Source organism: Canis aureus, chromosome 20 (genome assembly GCF_053574225.1).
Source record: "Canis aureus isolate CA01 chromosome 20, VMU_Caureus_v.1.0, whole genome shotgun sequence".
Lineage (NCBI taxonomy): Eukaryota > Metazoa > Chordata > Mammalia > Carnivora > Canidae > Canis > Canis aureus.
The window spans coordinates 56352278-56378942 of record NC_135630.1 but is presented as its reverse complement, the minus strand read 5'-3'; the positions used below and the strand labels follow the sequence as shown (position 1 = coordinate 56378942).

General features: G+C 35.7%; 1 protein-coding gene across 2 annotated transcripts in view; it reads right to left on the bottom strand.

The window, feature by feature from the left end:
* ACVR2A (activin A receptor type 2A) overlaps positions 1–26665 on the bottom strand; it is an 85072-nt gene that overhangs the window by 8356 nt on the left and 50051 nt on the right. Inside the window, exons 2-9 of one of the 2 annotated variants that reach the window (XM_077861641.1) lie at positions 26013–26220; positions 22534–22643; positions 22178–22332; positions 11895–11918; positions 7742–7885; positions 5700–5843; positions 4503–4648; positions 2457–2571 (exon numbers count right to left, since the gene is read on the bottom strand). In XM_077861641.1, coding sequence (XP_077717767.1) covers positions 2457–2571; positions 4503–4648; positions 5700–5843; positions 7742–7885; positions 11895–11918; positions 22178–22332; positions 22534–22643; positions 26013–26220 — 1046 coding nt within the window. The remainder of the gene's footprint in view (positions 1–2456; positions 2572–4502; positions 4649–5699; positions 5844–7741; positions 7886–11894; positions 11919–22177; positions 22333–22533; positions 22644–26012; positions 26221–26665) is intronic. The other variant, XM_077861642.1, reaches the window with a different exon arrangement.

Sequence of the window (26665 nt, the reverse complement as noted above, 5' to 3'; positions counted from 1 at the left end):
AAAGCAGTGTATATACTGAGATCCTTTCTGGATACACTTAATAAATACACCAACAGACATGCTGGGTTGGCTTAGAATTTTCTTCCCTTTCTGGAAGTAATCACAAAAAACAACGGTTTTGTGGGAGACAAAGGCAAAAAACAAAAACAAACAACCCTATAGTTCTCAATTGTACCTTTGCATCCTGTTTGAAATGTGTCTTTAAAAAACAAAACAAAAACAAAACACCCCTTTTTGAGGGTTTCTCTTTCTCTGTATTAACAAAAAATTACATAAAACTTAAAAAGAATTAGCCAAGTAAAGGATGGATAAACTTTTTAAAGTTCTATTTCTACAAAGTCTACATATTTATTTATTCATGAATTCTGTCCTGGCATTCTTTATTTATATCTGTCCCTAACAATTTGGTATTTCTTAGTATTGTAACTATGGTTACTAAGCTACTATAGCTAGCTTTGGTTGGTGCTTGACAATATTCATATATGAATGCTTAAGATTTTTTTGTAAGAAGCTGGGTGGATCCCAATCTAATTGAGCTTTTGGAGATCTAGGGAGCAGCCCAGATAATGGTATTTCCAAAAAGCTCTATCCTCAGATGACTGATCTCTAGACTAGAAGTTAGACAATTATCTGAAAACACACATAAAATGGAAATGTCTTAAAAAAGGAACAGATCACTAAGACTCTAAAGTTCAAGTTTTAAATTCATTTAATAAGATTTAATAAGAACGCTTTAAAGAAATAAAAAAAATAGGGTTTTTTTTTGTTTGATTGATTGATTGATTGATTGATTTTCCTCCTTTAACTAATTGTAGTGAAAGCAAGCAGCAGGTCTCAAAAGTTGACTTTTCTCCTAAAGATAAATGTATGTCACCCAAAGTACTCTTCTTACCAAGTGACTACTCAACTACCTTCTTAGTGTAAAATGTCCCTTCTTTTATAAATTAATGATAAGATAAAAATGTTTTTCTCCAGTGCTCTTTCTTTGCAACATATAAAATGTAGAGTCATATGCATTTTGAAATATTCTGATCTGGGGTACTGAGTGGCTCAGGTGGTTAAGCCTCTGCCTTCAGCTCAGGTCACGATCCCGGGGTCCTGGGATCCAGTCCCATGTCTGGCTCCCTGCTCAGCAGGAGTCTGCTTCTCCTTCTTCCCCCCACCCCACCACACTGCTCATGCTCATGCACTCTTCCCCCCCTCCCTCAAATAAATAAAATCTTAAAAAAAAAAAAGTAAGAAAAGAAATGTTCTGGTCCATGAAATCTAGAGTCAAGGAGCCAGTGATGTGCTATTTTTACCTCCTCATGTAAACCAACCGAGGGCAGTAGTGTCTTAAAAATGGGAGAAGAGGGCTATGAGGTAGGTGCCGGAGGGTTAACTCTTCGCTAAACTGAGCTGCGTATCACAACCAGCTCAGCTGTTTGTCCCAAGGCCTCCCGCACAATCTCCTATCTCCACAAGACTCCCTTCCTTCCCAAACACATTTGGTGTCAGCTTTTCCAGAACTATGACTGCTGACCACTGCTAGAAACCTAAATGCTTATACCATCAATCAGTATTGCCAAAATCTGTTATGCTGTGATTCCTTAGCAACTATCCTTGGAGGTCAATAGGCGATACTGGGAAAAATGAAAGCTGAGAATTAGATAACCAAATAACTGCCATGATTCAAAAGATGAAGAAATAATCATGCCAATTTTGTAAGGAAACGTCACCTCTCAGGTCCAATTGGTTTTCTTAATATAAGGTGATCTTGTAGGAGTGAAAGTACCTTTCCTCGCCTCACAGTTTCTGAGAATAAAGTGTAGGGATAATGCTATTCTCCTAGGTGGCTTTCTTAAAGATTCCCATTGTTCAGAGCTCTTTGTGCAGACTTTGGCTCGATAGAGTTAATTAGACTCTTTGCTCAGGGCTTTGCAAGTGCTCTGAACTCTGGAGAGAATTCAAAGAAAAGCGGTAAAGTTGGTTAAAGAGTTAATGAAGCACTGAAGACCAAGAAGCGAGAAACTAACTGTTGTGTGGAAAAATCAGACAATAGATATTAACACACAGTAGCAAGAACAGTCTTTCCTTGTCCTGCCATTCCTCTTAGGAGGACGAAAGAATTAACAAAACCACTGCCCTAATACTGAGAACGCCCTACGAATGGGGTCTATGTAAACGTGCTGGAGTCTAACTGGATTAGTTTTAAAAATAGAATCCATGACATGTGTCCAGGTTGTTTTACGGACTGACTGGTCTAAGCCACTTGGGTTCCTAACAGTCCTTCAGCACCAGATGAAATGTCTCCCTCAGCAGATTTAACATACTACTTTTAAGAGTGTCATTTGATATTAGTTGCTGATTTAATAACCATTACAGTCATTTTAGATCAACTCCATCCAGATATGCCATTCTCATAATATGGGGCAAGATTATTTTTTTCTTACAGTTTATGCAGTTACAATCCTTACCTGTCCATGGGTATCACCTGCAGACTTGCCAGCCTCGAATTTTAATGCCAACCCAAAGTCAGCAATGCAAGCTGTCAGATTGTTTTTCAACAGCACATTTTTACTTTTGATGTCCCTTGCAAACAGAAAGATAAAGTATTGAAATTAATCGTAAACAAGTTATCTTTTAAAAATTTCACTGAAAGTAGGAAAGGAGGAGACTACACTACAGAAGTAGGATATACAGGAAAAAGGAGGGAGAACGAGTATGCAAGGTCCCCATACAGCCTGAAGCACAAGGGCAGTGACCACTCCTGCTCATAACATGGACAATAAGAAGGAACTTTCTCCATAAAGCAGTTTTCTAAAGAGCTGCTATTCCAAAACCATGGTCTAGTCTAGATGTTACCTATGTCATTCCTACCTACCAGTCATAAAACTGCTGGGGTTCTGAGGTAATACAAATATTACCGAGTTTATAGTTGGAAACTCCCACAGCAAGTGAAATTTAAGAAACTAAGTTAAAAGAATATTCAAATAAGATGAACGGAGGCCTTCTGCCTACGGGTCCAGGCCTACATATTATAACGGTCCCTTATTTTAGTAGTTCTTCGATTCAAAAGCCTTATTGGAGAAAAGCAACTCTGGAATGTAGATCCGAAAATTTTCACCAAAAATATAAACTGCTCCAGCTGGATCGCAGTGTTCTGAAAAGAGTAACTGTTTTAAAGCAATCAGATATTCTCTTCTACACACTACCTTCAACTGGTTCATCCTAGAGATTACTATCCTCTAGCAACTTCCATCGCTGCCCTGAGCGGTGGCTGGATGTACGTACACAGACCAACCGTGGAACAGAGACGGCACCGGAGACACACGCGATGCTACAAACACCAATCCACTTTAGCCTCAGAAGATTTTTAGGAACCCTACTCCTAATAACCTTTTCGGCTGCCAAAGAGATTAGTGCCCTATAGGACTAGGTGAGGGGAGCAAAAATCTGAGAAGAAACAGACTCTATGCAGGAAGGTGAGAAAAATGGGGGGCTATTTCTGAGGAGAAGTCATTCAAGGTTTGCCAAATCAGAATCTGTATTAGAGTTGGATTAAACTAATGCCTCCCAGGATGCGGAACACCACCTGGCGGCACTCAATTATCTGCTTAATGAAGCTGCTTATACCCACCTGTACAGCAGCCATCTCTTTTTTTAATTGAGGTAGATAACGGACACACGTTACATTAGTTGCACGTGTACAACACAGTGTATTTCCACAAGTCTATATGCTGTGCTCCCCCAAGTGCAGCTACTGTTCCCATACACCACCACTGATTACACTCCCTAATGTTGTGCCTTTTACCCCATGACTTATTTATTCCCTAACTAGAAGCTTGTAGCCTACTCCCCTTCACCCATTTTGTCTATACGCCCACGCCCACCCCCACCCTCTCCTCTGGCAACCATCACTTTGTTCTCTGTATTTATGGGTCTGTTTCTAAAGCAACTATCTTTACATTGAATACACAATGGCAAACTGATCCCATGTTTAAAGAACTAACATTTTCCCTTTTGTGGTTCTGACAACTATTGGGTTTAAGTACTACTGCTTCACTGATAAAGACAGTTAAGAGTCATTCAAATGATGCCTCCCTCCACCTTAACTGAGGAGGTAATGGTCACCTGGTCATCACAAACACAAGAAAACAAATACCCAAAGTCTCTCCTTAATTCATCTTATAATTATCACCAAAGTAAGTCATGTTTTGAAGCAAAACAAATTTTTTTCCTTTGAGATAGACAAAATACACTCTCATTCTTAACCATGCTTTCAGAAATGAAACAAACTAAAACACTGGTCAAGAATTAAACTTTGCTAATGATACTAATCCATACATTATCCAAAATACTTCTTGGCCAATCTCAAAGCTAATTTGAAAAACAAATGAAAACCAACTGCCTCCGCTAGCATGATTAGGTAATTAGGGGGAAAATAAATTTTGCACAGTAAATTAAAAGTGTAAATAACAAATACTGAATTATTTGGGAAAATAATATAAATTGAGCTCTACCTGTGAGATATGGCAGGTTTATGGCCATCTTTTAGGCCAGGTATATCCTCGTGCAAATAAGCCAATCCTCTGGCCATGGTTTCTGCAATATGACATAGTTCATTCCAAGAGACCACATTAGCCTTAAGAAAGTCTGACAGTGAACCCTAAAGAAAAGGAGAGGAAAAAAACAACTTATGCTCTGGATAAAAGCTGTATGACATGGAGACTCTCCTCTTTACTTTCAAGATATGGGAGGCAGCATATCTTTACTTTTAGTGAATAATGATATCCAAAAAAGCAATCTTTCTGGAATGGTTCAAGTTTCACAATAGTAAATATCTGACTAGAATGGAATACGTCTAATCTTAAGATGTTTGTTCTATCACAGGACTAGGAAAACACAAAATTAAGATATATAAATAACTACATCAGAATCTGCCATCCTTCTGGTCAAGAATTTAGAGAAGTCCAAGAGCCACTTGTATCTAACGATGATGACACGGATTGCCAAGAAGAACACAATTTCCTATTTCATTAACATGTTATTCCATACTATCTCTAGAAGTAGAAAAATAGCAACTGTGTTTTGGTGATAATTACTCTACAAATTAGTGACAGATAAAGCGGAACCCTTGGGTGGCTCAGCGGTTGAGCCTCTGCCTCGGCTCAAGGCATGATCCCAGGGTCCCGGGATCAAGTCCCACATCAGGCTCCCAGCAAGGAGCCTGCTTCTCCCTCTGCTTATGTCTCCGCCCCTCTCTGTGTGTCTCTTATAAATGAATAAATAAAATCTTTTTAAAAAATGATTAGATAAATCTCCTGACTCTAGTTCTGTCACAAGCCTACACTGATTAAAGAGTTGAAGAAACACAATTCAAGCTAAAGAATGAACCACATAATCAAGATGGATCATGAATGGTGGATGAAAATCACAAAGCACCAGCTACACTGAAAGGGCTATTTGTAAGAGGAAAACTGCAGCACCAGAAATAAGGAACAAAAGACTGGTTTTATGAGAGTAGAAGGTTGGGTGAAAAAGGTGCCATCTTTGCTCTTGTATTAAAATTATCTTTAAAGGATTTTTTATTTATATGTATTAACTAGCTACAACGACGTACTATTCCCAGAAAAAAATCAGTCTGAGGGATTTGTAGCCAACATTAAGTAGGTAAGCCAGCCCTGACTTTCCTGAGTTAAAATGAAAAGTAGTTTTACCTTCTCATGAAATGCTGTAATTAGCCAAAGATCCACATCAACACTGGTGCCTCGTTTTTCTGCACCAATGAACTGTAGTATGTTCTCATGCTTCATTCCAGGTAAACTATAAACTTCATATTCATTTTGCCATGATTGTTTGTCCTAGAGTTAAAAAGAAAGAATAGTAATGCAAAGAACACAGGCAAATAAACCATATCTAAGATTACTCAAGTAGATTCAAAAATTAAAAATTAAAAAAAAAATCTACTCAAGTAGATTCTAAGGCTAAATTTAAAGTAAATAAAATTTAAAATAAAAATGAAAAAGTTATTTGGTTTGGTTTTGGCTTATTTTTTCATAAAAGAAATCTGACAATAAGGTAACAAATCCATGACAAATGCCTGCCCTGTTCCCTCAAACATACTTTTCTGTGTTTCTCATTTGTAAATACAGGAGTTATCATCAGAAATGCTGCACCTCCGTATCTAACAATGGTGACACACTCTGCTGACAGTTTCCCTGAGATAAGAATTTCAGGTAGAAGGACTTCATCTTGACAGAAAAAAAATTTTTTTGTTCAAAGACTAACATTACAGCAAACATTCTTAACAAAATGTTGAGACTACCCTAAAGAGTCCATAAGAGCACAACAGAGTATAAATAGGCAATACAATAATTTAAAACACCATATACTCATTTGTACCTGTGCAAGTGACCCACACCTACTACATGTCTACTTAGAAAAGATTAGTTTCTCTTCACACTGAAAGCAGGAAGCACCATAATAATAATGGTTAGGAACCTTCTGGATCCAAACTATCTTAAGAACCTTTGCCAAGTGACATGATCATTCCGTTTCCTCACTAGCAAAATGGGGACTACAGTCTGTCCCACAGGGTTGTTGTATGATATGTACACTGAGTGTTGTTTTGTATCTATGGGTAATATATGGGCACATGTTACTGAGTACTCCTATGCAAAGCACCTCTACCTGACAATAAGAAGCACTCAATAAAATATTAGCTACTGCTATTCTTGCTGCTGTTACCCTTATGTTAATATCCAAAGGTCTTTATCTAATTTTTAAGCTTCTTCCCACAATTGAAAAAGAGCCCTGAATTTGCCAATCTTAGCAGAACAGACTAGACTCTTCCTCTGAGAACTATAGTTTTAAAGAATCTGCATCACTACAAAAAAAAAAAAAAGAAGAAGAAGAAAAAAAAAGAAAGGTAGTACCCTTCTTCACAGACTATAAGAGGCTTTACAAGAGGCAAGAAAGATAAAACCTAGGTATGTTAAGACAACAAAAACTGATTCTATAACTTTGGAATGAGGAAGATCCACTGTGCAGATACAGTGGTGGAGCCCACATCACCAAAGCTAACTGGGACTGCAACACCACACAAGGCATTAGCTAGAGGGGGGCATAAAGCAAGGGACAGAGACGAAGACATCATCACAGATCTGTACAACTGATGGACTCGCACAAAACATTAGAGCAGCTCAGAGATGCATTAGACCAGGGTGTTATGAGGTGAGCCCCCTTTAAAAGAAAAACAAGTCAGCAGTGAACCAATTATTTAGAATCCTGATTCATTGCCTCTGAAAATTCACCAACAAAACCTGAAATGATTACATGACCCCTCAAAGTAAGACAAAAAAATGAATCAGTCTGGTAATATATGCTAAACAATTCTAAAACTAGCATGCTGTTCTTTCATTCTTCTCTGTTTTCTGTTAATGTCAATGGGACACTCAAAGTTAACCAATGAAAGTCTGTAACTGGAATCCTCATCTTCACTTGCATTTCCGTAGTATTTTTATTGACAAAAGATCTCCTGTATGTTCGTAATTCCACTGCTCCAAACAGACATAATGACTGCTTTACCATGAGTTCCATTCCTCAAATGAGACGGCAGACAAAAGGGCTAACTCTTTCCTCAGTATCACAGAACCACCCTGAAACAGTTTGTGTTTTCAGACTGTTGCTGCATTATGATAATCGAGCCAGTTGCATCTTTTACAAAATAGGTGCAGATGAGAAAGGTGCAATACCATACCTGTATTGGAAATATTTTCACAGCCACGTACTCATTGAGCAGCTGCGCTTTCCATACACAACCAAATCTTCCCCTTGCTTTCACTTCTAATAACTGCAGTGGCTTCAAACCTAGTAATGGAGAAGGTGGGGGTGGTCCTGGGTCCTACAGATAAACAGTAACAGTAGTTAGAAAGCGGCACATGATACAGATCAATGCTAAATATGAGAAGAAATTGTAAGTATACTAAGGCATCAACTGACAGAAACAGGAAACACATACAAATGACACTAACTTCAATCTTGCCAAAATTGAGTTCTCGAGCATTACTAATCATTTATAGTGATCCTAAAGCGAGTCACTTGAATTGGGAGTTTTTATATTACAGCAGGAAAAATGACCTCAAATCATTTTGAGTCAGTCTCACTAATTGTCTGGACTAAAATTTTCTGTGACCTTTAGGATATTACTAACAGTATTTCAATGGTTTCATCCAGTTGGTACTTCATTAGAAGATGAAGACTTTAAAAAGTGTCGGCAACAGCAAATTATGGCTATGTCTCAAAGGAAAACACTCCTCAAAATCCACTACTTTCTGAAACAATGACTATTTATCTTTAAATCTTTTCTTCAGTAATCTCAGAAATGCACATAGTCATTCTCAAACACACTGCAGATAAGAAGTCTATCAAATACAAAGCACATGAAATAAATATGTTAACAGTCAAACTGTTCCTTTCATTCTCATTTTTCTACCTATTAACAATCACTTTGCTTATAATTACATCCCAAAACTGACCTGAGATAAAAATTATTAGTCTGATTGGCAAAAAAAGTACAAATTATAATCCAGAAAATGAGTGGTCATCGTAGTAGATAAATGAAAAAGAAGTGTACTGCTATAGTTAATCTTGAAAATGGAGCAAATATAGTATATAAATAGGCGTACAACATTTATAAAACACAAGGGCATCCTTCCTCTACAGAGCAGAATGGCAACCCCTCATTGGAAGCATTGTATCAGAGTTCAATATCTGCAACTAAAACAAGATGCAAGAAGCCTTCTGAAAAGCCTCCAGAGAAAGTGTTTGAAGGGCTACAAGAGTATAACGAAGAACCAAAATTCTGTGGCAACAGTAATAGAGACCGCGACATCTAAGTTGCTTGGAAATGGTATGTCATCCCTGCATCAACACATCTCTCTCCCTTGTATCCCCTCTTACAAAAAAAAATCCCCTCTCCTACTGCCCCAAAACTGTTGGTGCTCTGTTCACACATTATTCAGCCCACTGGTGTCATTCAAGATTTGAAAAAGCTGACGTCTGCTTTAGAAAGACCCTCAAAAACAGAAACACTGCACAATATTAAAGAGGACAAAGGTGCAATTTTTTTGCAGGCAATCTTTATAAAATGGCTGGAGAATTCCTATTTTAAAATAAAATATTTTAAAACTAGAAAACTTCTTGTGACTCATTTCAACCTTGGATATTTATTTTTAAAGTATCTACAAAAGTTGCTTTTCCTTCACACATTCAAAAGATGAAAGGTCATAGTGGAGCTAAAGAGTGTTTTCGTTTAAAAGAGTGATGAGTCCAGAAAATCAGATACAAATCTGAGAGAAGTGTGGCCCCTAAAGTTATGATCCTCAGTGGGAAGGGACACAAGAATTCTGGAGAGGTTTTATCACAATTAAACCCACCCTACCTCATTGCTTGACTGGTCACTTATGCCTGGTAAGAGACGCTAGTGACAGGAGTATGCTGCTGCTGGGGATGTGGAAATGGGAGGGAGAAAGGTAGAAAACCAGCCTTGTGGAGGCAAAGGAAGTCATGCACAAAGTCCAAGAATTATTAGATAACTGCATAAAATAACTATGCTGACAGGAGAAGTTCAATCTGAAATATCTGAATAACTACGAAGTTAAAAATCAAGGATTCCCCCCTTCTTTAGAACGAAGTCAGAAACGTCAAGCTTTCAAAGCAAACTTACCAAAAACTAAAGTATGCAGATAAAAGCTGAAAGCTGAAGAGGCAAAATAACCAGGTAAAAAATAAAATGGCTCTTAAGCATTAAGATTTTTAATGACTTTTATATAAATTGATAAGATCCTTCAGTAGCATACAACATTACCCATTCTCTGCTCTAAAGTGTACCAACCACACAGAGAGGATTCAGTCTATAATACAGGATTCAGAGGACTTAATCCACATCTCAAATTAAGACTATGTCAGCAGTCCAAAATATAATGTTAATACAATACTAACCTTAATTTAGGAAACATACAATAACTTTCACTGTCTATATTTAGACGAAAAAGATCTCTGAATACTTTTCAAATGCACAAATAAACTTCAAGGTTCCCATAAGTTTCCAAGTCTTTGGCAAGTTTCTAAGCTATCATCAGTAAAAAAAATCTTAGATCACTATCCTAATGGTATTACCATTATTCAACCTTCTATCACAACAGCCTGAAAACAGACTGTTACCAAAATTCCTTACAAATAAAAAGTTTACAGTTATGAAGAATACTGGTGAATTTTTAAAGGGTGAAGGAAAGGACTACAAAGGCACATTCCTATAGAATATCAAAGCTTTTAGAAATGGTATGTGTTTTTAAATAATATTCTATAATACTTAAAAGGTAAGCCTCAAAAATGAGTAACTAAAATATAGATAATAACTCAGTATATAAAATACATAATGCCAATTAAGATACCTTTTTGCTTTTTTAATGAAAAATTACTAGAATGTTCTATGTCATACTTTTCAGCTCTTCATTAAAATTTATAGGAAGCTTTAACTACATCTCTAATATCTGGCTTTTACTTATCACCTGAGAATATTGGAAATTATTTGCAGTTTATGAGCATCATCATAATAATTTACCCACAAAAGTCAATGCAGTTTACCCTTGAACAGTATGGGTTTAAACTTGAGAAGTCCACTTCTATGTGCATTTTTTTAAATAAATACAATACAGTACTGTAAACGTATCTTCTCTTCATTAGGATTTCAACATTTTCTTTTCTCTAGCTTACTTTAAGAGTATATGCTATGTTATACATATAACATATAAAATACATGCTAATCAAGCATTTGTGTTAGTACTCACAAAACTTAGTAGTTTTGTTCTGGGGGAGTAAAAGTTTATACATAGGTTTGACTGTGCACACCCTCAGCACCCCTAAGTCCTGCATTGTTCGAGGGTCAACTGTACTTGATTCTAGGTCAAAGAGTTACACCTTGAAAATGTATCAACCCCTGGGGAGACAAATTTGAACTTGGACTTCATAATGACAGCAACATTCTGATATTATCATAAAACATGACTTTACCCTGCTACACAGAAAATCAGCTTTGGGGGATCAATGGTAAGGACCATGGAATTCCTGAAAACTTTTCCTAAGTCTCCAGTTGTCTTGCAATCCCCAAGCTATTCTGCACAGTTAAGAAGAGATGAAGTAGAACATGGTTCTGATTACATCTCGTTTACCCATCTGTATGTGAAAACTATGGCATCAGAAGACATCACGTTGAGAAATAACAAATGGCAATTGCTGAAAACCATGCCCCCATCCCAACACCACTACCCAACAGAATTAATATAATCAAGACCAGAATAAATTAGCAGAAGTCAAGAGCTGCTATGCAGTCTGTGATCATTTCATTTCTTCTGAGTTCTCAAATGAGAAGGGTGAATTCTAATCTAAAATAGAGCCTTCGATCTCTAGAGAGCAAAAGATCAACTTAAACTTCTCTAACTAGCCCATTTGCTAAGGAGGCTAAAGATGAAAGAAACTATCTGAAAATACAGATTTCACATTAAAGGATAATGGGTTTCACCAGAGAGTCAGCTCCTGGTAAAAATGAGCATATGCTGACATTTAAGCTAGTGACATACTAGCCATTAAGTGTTAACATCTAATCAACTAAAATCGCTGTTTCTACATTCCAACTCAGATAAGTATAAATTCTGTTAACAATTCTTTGAAAACCAAAAACTGTTATAATATGTAGCAAATCAATCATGTTTTCAATACTAAAAGTGGTAAAAAAAAATTATAACATAAAGGATGCACAATAAAGCAACAACAACAAAAATCTAAGAACAAAATGTTTAATATGCATCCACAAAAAGTTCCACAACCATAAAACAAACATCAATGCATCTTACCTCTATCATTATATGAAAGGCGTGCTTGTGAAGAAAAAACACAGGCAAAAGAAATTACGATTTATATCCAGAATGAAATGAAAAATGACACATCAGTTACAAAAGTGAAGGAGGGAGAATAATGATTTAGCTTTTCAAAAGTTGGCAATGATCCAATGTATCATATTTTTAAAATAAGAACTGAGAACACTTTCCTTATAAACAGAGGAAAGTAATATCAAACAAACAAAAAACTTGGATATTACCTTTCAGATTAGGGATGTTATTGTGTAGATGACTCTAGTATGACCCCAAATTACCTGATCCAATGAACTTCAAGCTAGCAAATAAACTACACCGACTTCTTAAATAATCATTACTTGTTTTTCTAAGAAGTTCTAGAGTCTAAACAGGAGGAGCAAAGCAAACTGAGAAAATATGGGGTGGAATTGGCTTCTGGACACCAGAGGGCAGTATTGCCTTTAACAAAGACTAGAAGCAGCACAGAAAAAAAATTTTTACGTAACTAGACTAAGTTCCTCAGCCCACACTGGCAGTTTTGTTAAGAATCTCTAAAACCTCCTCTTTCTTGAACTGCTTCATTCCCTTTTCATGGAAGAGAGTAGAATCATATTATAAAAATGTTTCTAGTGTCTGTGCGTGCAACAGAAACAATATACTAGGGGAAGAAAATAAGACAGGGGAAGAATAAGTGAGAATTAAGTAGAACATATGACAGGCCAGGCCCACTGCTGACTTAGCCACAGTGAGAGTGAAGAAGTCAAGCAGTGATGGCCCTGGGAACAAGTATCCACACATATTTTTCAGTCTGAGGACACTCAGATACTGATAGAGAACAAGATTTTCATTTTCCCAGTCATCCTAAAATAGTTAAGGGCCTAAATTTAAAAGTAAAAGAAATATGGTCACCAGTGTAAAAGGAGGCTTCAAATCTCTCCAATAACTGAGTATTTATCGGCCCTTTCCAATATTTCTACAATATTTATACAGAGAATAGCACTGACAAAAAAAGATTTGACAACTCATTTATCTGTACCAGTAGCTGGACTAGTTTTGCTTCCTTCTTGATTTTCTCCTCTGATAATGATTCAGGATTATTTAGAATTCATCTAAAAGGCTTAGCTAATCCTACTATCAAAACATCTTATCAGTACTCCAGAGTAAAATTCATCCCTTGAAAGAAATACATGCCAAATGAATAACCAGACTTCAGCTTCCCAAGCCCTAGTATCTCTCAGGTTTTGTTTTCATTACAGGTACTTTGGAGATAAACCTGCCACTATAATCACACTATTCAAGGAGGTGCTATCCATGCATCTTACCAAAATGTGTATTTTTGCTCAATATACTTCTCAATAAATGAACATCAGATTAAGTCAGAGAATGATCAAGCTAAACAAGAGACACCAAGAACAGGCCTCAATGTGTAAAGTATGTTACAAAACAAAAGGGTCAAAACAGAATTCAAAAAAATTAAATCACTGAAATACATGGATAAAAAGTAACCAAATAAAACCATCAATTCACAACATGGAAAATGAAACTTGAGTATCATGCACTGTAACTGGAGATAACAGTGAAAACCAAATCAGCACATTAATGTCAAGAAGTTAGGCTGCCGGATGAGAAAGAGACTTGCTGCTTATTCCTTAAGGGGTAAAGAAATTTAACTATACTGCCAAACATCAGAAAAGAATGAAGAGGACTTCTCCATTCCCTCATCAAATCTTTCCTGAACGCCTAGTTGTGCCAGGCACTGACTACCCCGGGTGGGGGAAAGAAGATGTATCAAAGACCCCATGCTAACTGAATGCACGATGATAAAATAAGAGCAGTAAAAAAAGGAATTCAGTCCCTTGAGCAGGTACCTGTAAGGTGAAACTGGACTTCCACTGGCATGATAAATAAGAGGACTTTCCCAAGGAGAGGATCACTGAAAAATGAGGTAAGTACTTGAGGGAGACAGATTAGGTGGAAAAATGGTACTGGGTTACATCCTAAATTTCTGACTTGTGCCACCAAATGCTGTACTCATTCTATTTAACTGAGAACCAGGCTCAGAGAGATCATTACCACAGGTTGTTACATGCTTGGAGACATCCAAGTGCCGATATTCAGTAGGCAGTTAGATGTACAGAACAGGAAATACGGATTTTAGTTCATTTATATGCTATAAACAAACATATATGACATATATTATTAATTTTCCCTTATTTAGTATTTAAACCATACTAAGATTTATATATATGTACATATTTTTTGTTAACTCACTAAATAGCTTTGGACTATCAAGAAGAATTAAGGACCACCCCACACTCACCCAAAGTATTTGAAAACTGACAAATTCTGAATTTGCCTCATCTTAGTCATCTAATTATCTCATGCTCTAAGAAATTTCACAATTGCTAATTTTAAAAAAAGACTATTGCCAGGCAGACTGAAATAGAATCTATAAAGAAATAATATAGTGTGTGTATCAGAACAAATGCTTCTGAGCTAGGGAAAGCAAGACATTATACATTAACAAATTCAATAATATTGATACTGCCAAATGCACAGCCATCACTCTATCCAATTAGATCTTCCAAGTTCCATTGTGATATACCAACTCCTACTTCCTACTGTTTCTCTCCTCTAACTCCTGAAAGCAAAGCAAAGACAGACCAAGGTGGATGAAATAGGATTCTGAATAAGTTGCTTAAGAAGAAGGCTGCTGCTTCTCAGGGTAGCTAGCAATGGGGTTTAAAAGTCTGAACAAGATGTGAGGGATATGCATTCTTCTGGCCACTGCTTAGAAGCATCAGGTTTATTATCGAGGATAGAAGAAATTTTATTTTTATTTATTTTAGCATTTGTATTCTGCATGTAAGGCTGAAAAAAAGGAAAAGGATTATGCCATACATTATATAAATTGTGATGTAGTGAGATGGTTATCAACAAGGTTATATATTACAATAAAAACTTTCTGCGATGTAATTTACATACTCTGATCCCTCCTTATCCTACTTTAAAGTAGTTTTTTACGCCTCCCCTCCCAATAATATTTACTAAAATAAACCATTCTATTAAAATTACTTCAGTGAATAATCATCCCTGGGTCTAAATGCCCAGACTTTACCACTCAGCAGACTGATCCTAGGCCAAGACACTTCGCGTATCTGTGCCTTTATTTTCTTATCTACAAAATGGACTTAATAAAACAGAACCTATATCATGGGGTGTTGAAAGTTTAATCGGTATAAAGTGCTTGGTGCAATCCTTGACAGAGTACTCAAAATGCAATCTTTTATTGAACTAATTTCAAAGTCTCAACATATAAATATATATATCTACAATGGCTTCCATAAATATACCTTTTGAGTACAATTTTGAAGTTGTTACTCTATCGGCAGTAACAGCTAACATATCGTGAACACTTAACATTAGGTAGGCACCTCACATGTGGCTCCCAGTCACTCCAAACTGGAGTCAGGCATTTCTCCTCTCCTCCTCCTTTGACCAAAATTGTTGAAGCAACTCCCCTCTTTCTTTACCTTTCATCTCTAAGCTGCAAAGTCAAATGACCAACCAACCACTAACCCATTTTTTATCTACATATGAACTATGGGCTTCAAAACAGCCAGCAAGGACTGTCCCTCTGCTGCTTATCACTATACATCAGCATGATGCCTGGCACACAGCAGGCACCCAAGCATTAGGTGAGTGGTTAAGCTAAAACAAAACAAACTGGAACACCTGCTAGCCTATGTGATACAAACAGCTTTCACTAACAAATGGGCTTTTTCATTTTATTATCTCAATTGACAGAAGATTTTACAATGATGAAGTAGCTAGGAATGAAGGAAGAAGAGATCTACAATGAGGTCCAGGAAATAAAAAATTAAGAGAAAAGCAAAGTCACTTCTTCCTATCTTCCACCTCACTCGACAAGAGAAAGGAGAAATTATGTACTCTGGTCCAAATGCATCAGCCCTATTTGAAAACTGGAAGGTGGGACCCTCCCTCTACAGTCCAAAGGAAAACTGAACTCAAAGTTTTAAAAATTCAGTGGAAGTCATCTTTAAATTAGTGCTTTCATTATTAACTTTAATATATAGCTAAACTTGTTTTAGGCTTTGGATAAAGCTTTTAATTTTTTTTTCCTTCTCCCCTTTCCTTCCTTTTTGCTTTTGGATATGGAATTTCAGCATATCTCCAAGTGAGCCCGTTCATGCATTTGTTAAGTAAAACAGCTCACACGCCTAAGAGTAATTTTTTTAGTAAAGCTGCAAGTCTACAAATAATTTATGACACTTCTCCCCAAAATCAGTTTAGAAGTATACATAAACTTGTAATAGAAGTTGTAACAAAAATAATCACACATAAAGGTGAAACAGACTTTTGTAGTAGCCCTGGACTATTTCTTTGGCATCTACAAAAAAAAAAAAAAAAAAAAAAAAAGCCCAATGCCAAGACAAGAGCATTATATCACCATACTTTAAACATGCTAAAATAAGACAGTTAAAAATATTCGTGAAATGTGGGTTCCAGGTCTTAGCAGAAACCTAACTAACACCAACTCTAGCCTAATAAAACATCAAGTTTTGATATTTCATGAGCATACATTAAAGCTACAGTAAATTTCACTTAAGAATGCATCATTTAATCAGAATGAAATTGAAAAGAATTGAGCTGAAAAGCTATCCACAGTATACTGTTAAATTAAAAGAAACCAATTGTGAAATAACATTCTATAGTTTATAAAAGGGGAAAAAAGCATATATTCAAACAAATGAGATCAGAAAAAAGTGTCAAAGGATACATTCCAACCTGTTAAAATTGATTATCTCAGGAAAGTGATAAAGGGAAGAAAAAAAAGGAAGAACAAATGGCTCTATCTCCTTTCTTTTGCACACTTCCTTCTGTATAATTTGTCTTATTTTAACAGGCAAGTGTTTGGAATTAATTCTTAAAAAGAAAAAAATTTAAAGGAAAGAGAAAGTGAGTCAACCTATTTCAAGATGTGCTTCTCTTGATATGATACTCATTTTGCAAGTATAACTTAATATTAGCATATTAATACTCATTTAATTTTAGTAAATTTCTCCTGCATCCTCCGCCAATAAGTAAGCAGTACCCTTTCCTAAACTGACTTGGCTGAATGATGCTACGCTACCCTTTCGGTATCTTATTAATTTTAAATGGGTACCATACACAGACCCATGTTCAACAGGAAATCCTACACAGCATTTTCACAGATGGCTCGGTTTCTCGGTGGACCGTAATCTGACATAGCATGAAAGGACAACCTGTTATTTACTTTAATATTAAGGTCAGCAGTATTATTTTGTATACCCCAATCAGTATCCCAAACATCTGAAAACCTTTACTCTTTATCAGACCAAAATCTAGACAAAATGTCATGATGTAAATCACTGAAGAGACTGATGTCTTTAAGCAAGCATTACAGTTGCAATACTATAGTGCTACTTATATAGCCTTTAAAAATGAACAGGAAGTTGATTTCATACCTTTTTAAAGGTAGGTAATTTCTAGGCTCTAAAATCCACTTTCTTATCAAGTGTTTTTCATCAGCACAAATATAGATCTAATTTATTAACAGGAAACTTCAGCTCTCATATGGTTTTGAGAGCGATGCAAACACTTTTATTGAAACCACATTAACTCTAACCACGGTAAGACTTCTTAATCAGAGTCGATGCATCCATTCCCTCATATTCTTGACTCACTGGCACTAGAAAAACCAGTTTGTGTTCAGTTTACTCACTGTGGGTTAAAAGAGCAAATTCCTACACGTGGAAAGCCAGTTTCAGCACAGATAAAAGAAAAGGACCTAGGGGATGCAAATTTAAAAGATGCTTCAAGCTTGTGATTCCAGAAAGAACTGAATACTGGCATCGTCTTACAAAAGCCTGAATACTTCAACTTATTTTACCCTAAAGAAATATGGCCTCAAGATTTATCTTAAAACTAAGCCATCAAGTTTTTTATTAAATGAATCCCTGGGCGTGCTACAATTATCATCTCAGTATAACTCTAAACGCAACAAAGTCAAATTCAGCAATTCATCACTTACCGAACGGTTCTACACACAAACACCGGGTGAATCCAGTATGATTACAACACACAGCTGGTCTTCAAGGGGCTTACAATCAAGTGGGAGACTGGAACATGTACACAAATGACTAAAGCCTCTCTCAATTGGGGTTATTCACCTGAATCACACGAGACGGAAACTGACTGCAGCACTATTTTCTCAATTATTTCAAGGGCAGTACATTACTAATACCATTCTAGATGCATATAATGGACGGCTTAGGGTGTAGTGAGAGGAAAGAATAAAAAAAGTAAATGCATGGAAGTACAGAAGGCTCCTATGTCATACTCTCAACTTTGTATTCTTTGCCATGGATCACTGAAAGCCCTCAAATAGTTTTAAAAACAGAAGGAATATAATCAGACATGTAAAATGCTATTTTACAGCGATAATATAGATGGAGAGAAAGAAGACCAGCTATGAGATCACAGAAATAATCTCAGCCTCAGATGTAATAATGTCCTGAACTACAAGAAGGATGACATTAGTCTCCTAATCAAGAAGGACAAAAAAAATGAATGAATGGGACTTGGTAAATGACAGGGCCTAAAGAGGTAGTAGTTGTCTCCCAGGCTTTCATCCAGAGTGATGGGGAAGACAGTGTCAGAAACATAATAGTTAGAAACATATATTAGAAACATAGTAGTTACAGGTTATAAAGAAAGAAACAAGGCTTCAAATAAAAATAAAAACAGCAAAATGACTTTCTCCATGACTCTAACTATGCTAGATTTGAGAATTAATATTTTTTTACTGGTTACTAAGAACCATAAGACCAGATTTTATATCATGTAGATCCCCAGATCATTTCTTCACAATAAAATACAAGACTAGAAGAAATTCTAACTTGGTGTCTTAGAAATAAAGAATCCCACAATTTAGCTGTCAGAACTAGCTTAGTAAGAAGATGTATATGGGTATCTCGTGTCCTCCAGGATGCCAATGAGAAAAAAGACTGAGATTAGACCAATGAATGATCACAGTATACATAACTTCAGCTTGCTCTGTGAGATTCACTATAAATTCTCTTCAAGTACAGTTCTTATTGTAGGCATGACTTGTCAATAAGATGTTACCCCAATGAGACTAATGTCATACAACAGACCAGTTCATTCACAAACCAGCCTTCAGCCTTTAGCCAAAGCTTTAAAGAAAAGTTTCCCCAAGAAAAGGAATGAAAAATTTCACGTCACTAAGTGTTTGAAGAATTGGAGGAAAAATGTTTCAGAAATCCACAAGAATATATGATCTTTTCTTAACTAGCCTTGGAATTCAGCTTTGAACATGGGGACATGAATATGGAGTGAAATACAGAAATCAAGACCTTAAGACTTCGAACGTATGTCTCCCTCACTTACTACTCCTATTCCTCGTAAAAGTCTTGAGTATCAACTCAGAAGCACAGGAATCCTTACCTACAACCCAATCGTGCTAACAAACTTTATTCTAAAATGTGCTAAAAAATGTTTTAATGGAAAACACTTGAATATGCCCTTGTATATATCCATGACTTTTCCTTTTTGTCTTATGTGAAACAGTGTGGTATTACTGCTCATTTTAGTAGTCAAACTATTCAACAACCGAAGTAGGAAAATAAATTAGCCTATAGAATGCTTTTGAAATGGCAGAGATATTTACTGAATTATCTAAAGCACCAGAGACACCAGCTTTGGGGGGGGGGGGGGTAGGAGAAGAAGAAGAAGAATAGCATAAGCAGTAAGAAGAGTAAAGCTTTACTGCCAGTCCTTGGTTCAGATTCCAGCTCTGACACTTGTGGGTCTTGCTATGTCTCAATTTCTTTATCTATAAAATTGAAATTAAAATTATATAAACCCTGTGAGATAAAATCAAATGAGTGCTTTTCACACCTGGCTGTTCACAATCACCTTGGAAACTTATTAGAAACATATCATCTTAGGCCCCACTCCATACTTACAGGGCTGTGGCCCTGGAGTTTGTATTTTTTAACAAACTCCAAAGATGAGCCTTATCTATCAGTCACAATTTAGAAATCATGAGAAAAAAATATGTATTTTATGTTTTTACATATTCTTATATAAAACTTAAGTATTTATACATATGTGTAACTTAGCAGTACCCTAGTACACTGTAAGAGTTCAATAAATCCTTGCTGTTGTTTTCAATAATTATTATCAATAATTATTTTGAAACTGGAGATAAAACTTGAGCATTTTTAACAAAATGGCCACTAATCAGTGTTGTAGAACCTCTCACTAAAAATGATACTTAAGGCATGACACTATACTTCTGAGACACAGTGAGAGATGACATAAATGAAATTTCCAAACTGATGACAATCCCTCTTCCACAGTTTATTTTGCCTAACAAAAGCTTGACCATTCCAGATCATTCCATCACAAAATCTTAAATCTAGTTCTCAGTTTTCAGTAATTCATGTAGTGTATGCAAAGTCACCACAGAGCAATCCAAGTGCTAAATAAATGTGTACAATAATACTAACCTGGTAACAAATAATCTAAAATCCAGAAATGGATATTCATTGGAGACTCCTGGTTCTCGGTTACTTACGAACAATAACTGCATCTTTCCATTTTAAAAGTCTAACCCCTTAAATTAATTAGCATTTCTAAGTAAAGTGGCCTCATGTATAGGATACTGAGCCCTTTTTAAAAAAGTCCAACCGTAACTTTGTGCCAATATTATATAAATATCAATGTTATCTATAAGAATACATTTTTATTTTTAAAGTTCCATTAAAAAACTTAAATTTATTTTTCAATTCAGTTTCTAGTTTTCTTCTATTATATCACAAATCTAGGGTAAATTCAGACACTAAGTACTAAATACTCTTTCTTCTAAAAATAGAAATCAAAAAATAGTTACCACCAAAGGCAGATAAAGTGGATCCTATGGCCATCTGGAGTAAGCTACGTCTGTTTATTAGGCAGCGAAATTTTTATTTTAAAATACTTTCAGAGATAATTTTTAATAAATCCACAAGTTGGTTACTAAGGTTTAAAAGTTAAAATATTTCAGCTGCACAAAACAGTGTTTACCTAATTTACTGAATAAGGTATTTTATCTTTGGGTTTATTTCTCCATGTATACATCTTACAAAGATTATGTGGATCAATAACCTAATGCTAACAGATTGCTGCCAAGTACTGAGAAAGTAGTATGTTATGTAAATAAAGCTTACAGAGAAGAAGTTGTTTTGGTCATTAAATTATAGGACTTTACCATTCTTCTACCACGTTTTAACCATTAATCCTAGTATTAGAGTAACAGTTAAACCACAGATCCAAAAGGCCAAGGTAATCTGATCTTAAGAGTTGAAAGAAACACAGTTAAAACTAGAGTTTGAAGATGTCGCAAACAAGTATAACTACAGTTTTCACCCTTCCTGAGTTTGCAGAATATTAGCTACTTATATTAAAAGAACTTGTAAACCATTGTACCAGTACCAACTGTCTATGTGATAGAGAAAGAGGAAAATTTCATGAATTTAATCTGATTACCCACCATATCTATAGTTTAAGGTAGATTTGGGGTCAGGAGAGGGAGCATCGAGGGCATTGAAAAAATTTTTAGTATTAAAAAAAAAGCTTTTTAGTTTTCAGTACACACTTGATATGCTGCAAAAACAATAACAACAAAAAACACTTGAACTATTACTAATAAATGATGAAAAGCATTGCTCATCTGCTCCTCTTCCCAGAAACATTTTTTCGTATATAGCTTCCTGATGCCTTTGTGAAACCTCCTTTTCCACACTTTCTGGATCACCTTACTAAAACTCTCCCTATGGTTAAAAGGATATTTTGGCAAGTAGTCTTGAAAAAGGCAAAAGAATTAAGGAATGGAAGAAAGAAGAGAAAGGACAGGTTATGATATCACTTATCCATCAATTACTTCTCAAGAAACAAAGCTGGGTAAATCTCACACTTGAAAGTATTACAATGACAGTGAAACTGTCCAAAGAACAGAATACCCTTTGTTCTACCTTACCTCAGCTCCAAAGTGAGAAAAGTTTAGGACACAGCAAATTACTAAGTTTGGAAAATTAGCTATAGTTGCCATAACAATAAGCATTCAAAAAGTAACACCAAAAGAAAATGACTTATAGCAACCCAGTGGGTTTCACCACAGTAATAGTTCTGTAAAATATACAACTTAAAACAGCACAAGGTACAAGACAACTTACTTGAGTTGGAACAAGTACAGGAGGGTAGGCCATCTTATGATGCCTATACACCCAAAATGCACAAATAACAATCCCCGCAATCAACATAAGTGGCACCAAGGAATAAAGCAATATGTTGTAATAGGGTGGCTTAGGTGTAACTGGGTTCGAAGTAGCTGTGGAAAATGGAAGGAAAAAAACAATTCAGCTTTGGTCTACAAAATTCCACAATAAGTATTTATTGATTTATAGCATCAAATTTTAGGAGAAAAACAAGAGTAGGAGAAGGTAGGAGTAAATTATTCCATCAACACAAAATATGTTTTGCTTTCAGTGTACTAGTTGAACAGATCTATGTATTTTCCCTGTGAACTTACGCTGTGTGACTTCCATCTCCGGAAAATAAGAAAACCTTTCGTTACACATATTGCCCTCACAGCAACAAAAATACACTTCAGGGCTGTCTTTTTTTTCTATACAATCAGTCCTATAAACAAACAGAGGAGAAATCATTAAAATCAGCATTAAACTGAATCCACAATGGGTATTTTTCTAAAATTCTTCTCAGAGATAAAATAATGGAAAAGTCATTCATGGTCAACTTAAAAGATTTTTATTAATATCCAATGATCAATTCTTAAAAGCCAAAAAACATTCCAGTAATCCTTTTACTAAATCTCACTTAAAAACAAAAACCAGCTGCTTTTACAGCAATGACACTAGCTTCTTGAGGCCACTGCTATGACCTTAATCTGGTTTTAAATCATCAATCTAAGGCAACTATGTTTCTTTAATTATTAGAAAAGTGTAAAAAGGAACATAGAGCCAACGAAGAAATTTGGCTTACGAGCGCTTTCTCTTACAGGACATATAGCTTTCCCATTGCATGAATTAAAAAGCTGAACACTATAAATAAAACTATGTGTATGTGTACACACCGATACCCATATATACGTATATGTTTATATATAAATATACACACACACACAAGGACCTAAGTTCCTTTCATGGCAGGACCTATCTCAATATCACAGACCCAAGCTAGGTTTGGGAATTAACAGTATCATTTTTTGGAGTAGATTTAAATTCCCTAAACACAATGAGCAAGGGTAAGATAACCAACAAGTAGAAAACAAAATGTAACAAGATATAGAACCTAATAACTCAAAAACTGATATGAGGTTGACTGGGGAGCTGAGGAGATAGGGATTCAGCCACTAGAACAAACCCTAATCAGCCAATAAATAGCCATACCTGTTTGAAAACAAACAGATAACAACAACAACAACAAACCTTTAAATATGCTAATAAACATCAGGTAAATTTAAAGACATATCCTACAAACTGCAAACTTTTGTGATGGCTGTTAGAATAATAAGGTTGAATTTAAAATGGAAAGCTTAAGAAATTTCAGGGAGAAGGCTGTTTTAACAAAATCAAACATTAAAATTAAATCTACACCAATTCTATTTAATAGAAAATAAAAGACAACTGAAAGCTAAATCTTAAGTTATAAAAAATATATGTTTAAAATCTTAACATTTAGAATCATGCCTCAAATTATAGGAGGGGAAAATGATTACTTAGCCAAATTAACTCAAAAAAGTACTTTTCCCTATCCAATTTCATTCTTTGTATCATTGTCTTTTCTCCATACTTTGATATTTCTTGAATCTTTTCTTTTTCCTTCTCTTAACTATCAGGTGAGACGAACAGTAGTTTTTACTACAAAAAGAACAAGGATCTCTGGTTTCAACTAATTAATAAAAGATAATTTGGAAAAAAATATTTTCCCCACTTTTCTGGAGATAAAACTGACATAGCACTACATTAGTTTCCAGTATACAACATAAATGGTTTCATATTTGTACATATAGTGAAATGATCACCACAATAATATAATGTCCAACATCACACATAGTTAAAAATTCTTTTTCTTGTGGTGAGAACTTTCAAGATCTACTCTCTCATCAAACCACATGGGTGGCTCAGTTAGGCATATGACTCCGAATTTCAGCTGAAATCTCAGGGTCATGAAATCGAACTCCTCTCTCTCTCTCACTGCCCCTCCCCAACCTCCTCTCTCTAAAAAAAAAAACAAAACAAACAAAAAAAGACAGAACAAAAATCTACTGTCTTATCAACTTTTAAACATACAATATACACTACACATTAGGTGAGATCATATTGTATTTGCACCTTTCTCTATACAATTAATTAATTTCACTTAGCATAACATCCTCTATGTGTGTATGTGTTTGTGTGTGTGTACACACCACATTTTCTTTATCCATCAATGTACACTCAGGTGCTTCCAATCTTGACTATTATAAATAATGTTGCAATAACCATATGGGTGTATGTATCTTTTTACAAGTTAATATTTTCATTTCCTCCAGATAAATACCCAAAAGTGGAATTGCTGGATCATAGGGTAGTTTTATTTTTTGAGGAACCTCCATCCTATTTTCCTAGTGGCCCTAGTTACTTTTCATAAAAGCAAATATCACCTCTATTAATGAGAGGCCAAGAATCAGAAATGCAGCTAAAATGTGTAATTACAGAGAAATAAGCCCTGGAAAATCCACAGATTTAGAAGTATATCCTAAATACTACAATACCGTGTGTGTGTGTGTGTGTGTGTGTATGTGTAAGATTTTAATTTCTCATGAAAAATTGAGATAATTCCATCTTCATGGGCTTATTCAACAATTTTGCTATTAATGACATATGGCTGGAGTGCCTGGGTGGCTCAGTCAGTTAAGCATCTGCCTTGGGCTCAGGTGGTGATTGGTCCTGGGTCCTGGGATCAAGCCCCACGTCAGGCTTCCTGCTCTGAGTCTGCTTCTCCCTCTCCCTCTGCAACTCCCAACCACTCCTATGCTCGCTCATGCACACTCTGTCTCTTTCTGCAATCTCTCTCAAATAAATAAATAAAATCTTTTTAAAAAATCACATGTGGCTAATCAACCACCTGTTCATGATTATCAATTGAGCCTCTTGAAAGTGGATAGGTCAACTATCTAGGGTTCCATGAGTGTATCAGTATTTTCTGGCTCCAAAATGTCTGTTTCTCTAGGATTCTGCAGCCTCTGCCAGTCATCAGCACCCACCCACAGTGGAAATCCTGGGGCCCAGGCAGTTTAAGTGATCGCCCATTATCTATAGGACTCCTTATAGAAAGATCACAGGCAGTCAACAACATCTCTACTGTAGCTTACTTCCAGTACAGAATAAAACAATTTAAGCAAAATCTTTTAAATAAAATGTAGCTTTCTACGAGGACTCTGTTAGTACTGATGTAATTCTGAACGTCAAGTTAAAATGTCTCTCGGGGGTAAAGAACAAAGGCCTACTTTGCAAGAAAAAAAAAGGAAAAAATGCAGGAAGATCAATTTCTTCCAGATACATAAAGAGGGAAACTAAAAGGAAATTAAATACTATGATTAAGCTTTACTTTTTTTGAGGACAGAGGATAGATTTTCAACAGATATACTGTCGTTTAAGCAATTTTAGAAATCCTTTTTCCTTAAAATTGACATTTAAAAAGTTTATCATTCCAATAACAGAAGGGAAAAAATGGTCGTATCTATAGTTCTCACTACTTGGTAGATTATTCAAAGTATATCAAAGATAAAACATAAAAATGCCATATTTTATTACTTTAAAACACGTATCTTGTCATTAGAGCATGTTATAACGGCCTTCATAATCCCATATTAAAAAAGAAACATTTAAGTGAAAATACATGCATTGATCTTTTCCCCTTTAAAAAGGGAGCACGTGTGTGTGTATATGTGTGTGTGTGGGGGGGGGTTATTCAACATTCTCATAAAACAATAAAATGTTTCCTTACCTGTCATAACAGTTGATATCATCCAGCCAACAACCTTGCTTCACTATTTCAATGGAACCAGAAATATTCTTCCAGGTAGCAAAACAATGTCGCCTTTTATCTTTGTCACCATAACAGGGTTCAACACCAGTTCGATTGGTTCTATCTCTCTCCCAATTAGCATTATAGAAAATACACTCCTGAGTTTCTGATCTACCAAGTATAGCACCTATAAGACAATAAAACAACAACTTAATATAACCGTATTGGCTCTTAAGAGATTGTCTCACCATATACCAACCTCAGATAGTCCTAAAATGTCAGTGACTTACAGTCTCCCACTGTGTAACACTGGGTTTAGGTTTCCACATCAATCTCTGTACTCGAAGTATAATACACAGAACAACAGAAAGTGACCAAATATATCACAAGATTTCTCTGTAAAAAAAAAGTTTTATTTAAGAATGTCCTTGATGAAAAGCTGTAAAATTGTTAATTTAATTAAATCTTGACCCTGGAGAGATTTCTTTTCCAAGGTGACAACATAGGAGCTAAGCAAAAGCACTTCTGCTGCACACTGAAGCACAATGGTTGCCTCAAGAAAAAGCCTTTGCATGACTGAGCTGGTAATTAACCCAGTAGTGGTTATCCAGACTTGGGTATCTGACACACAA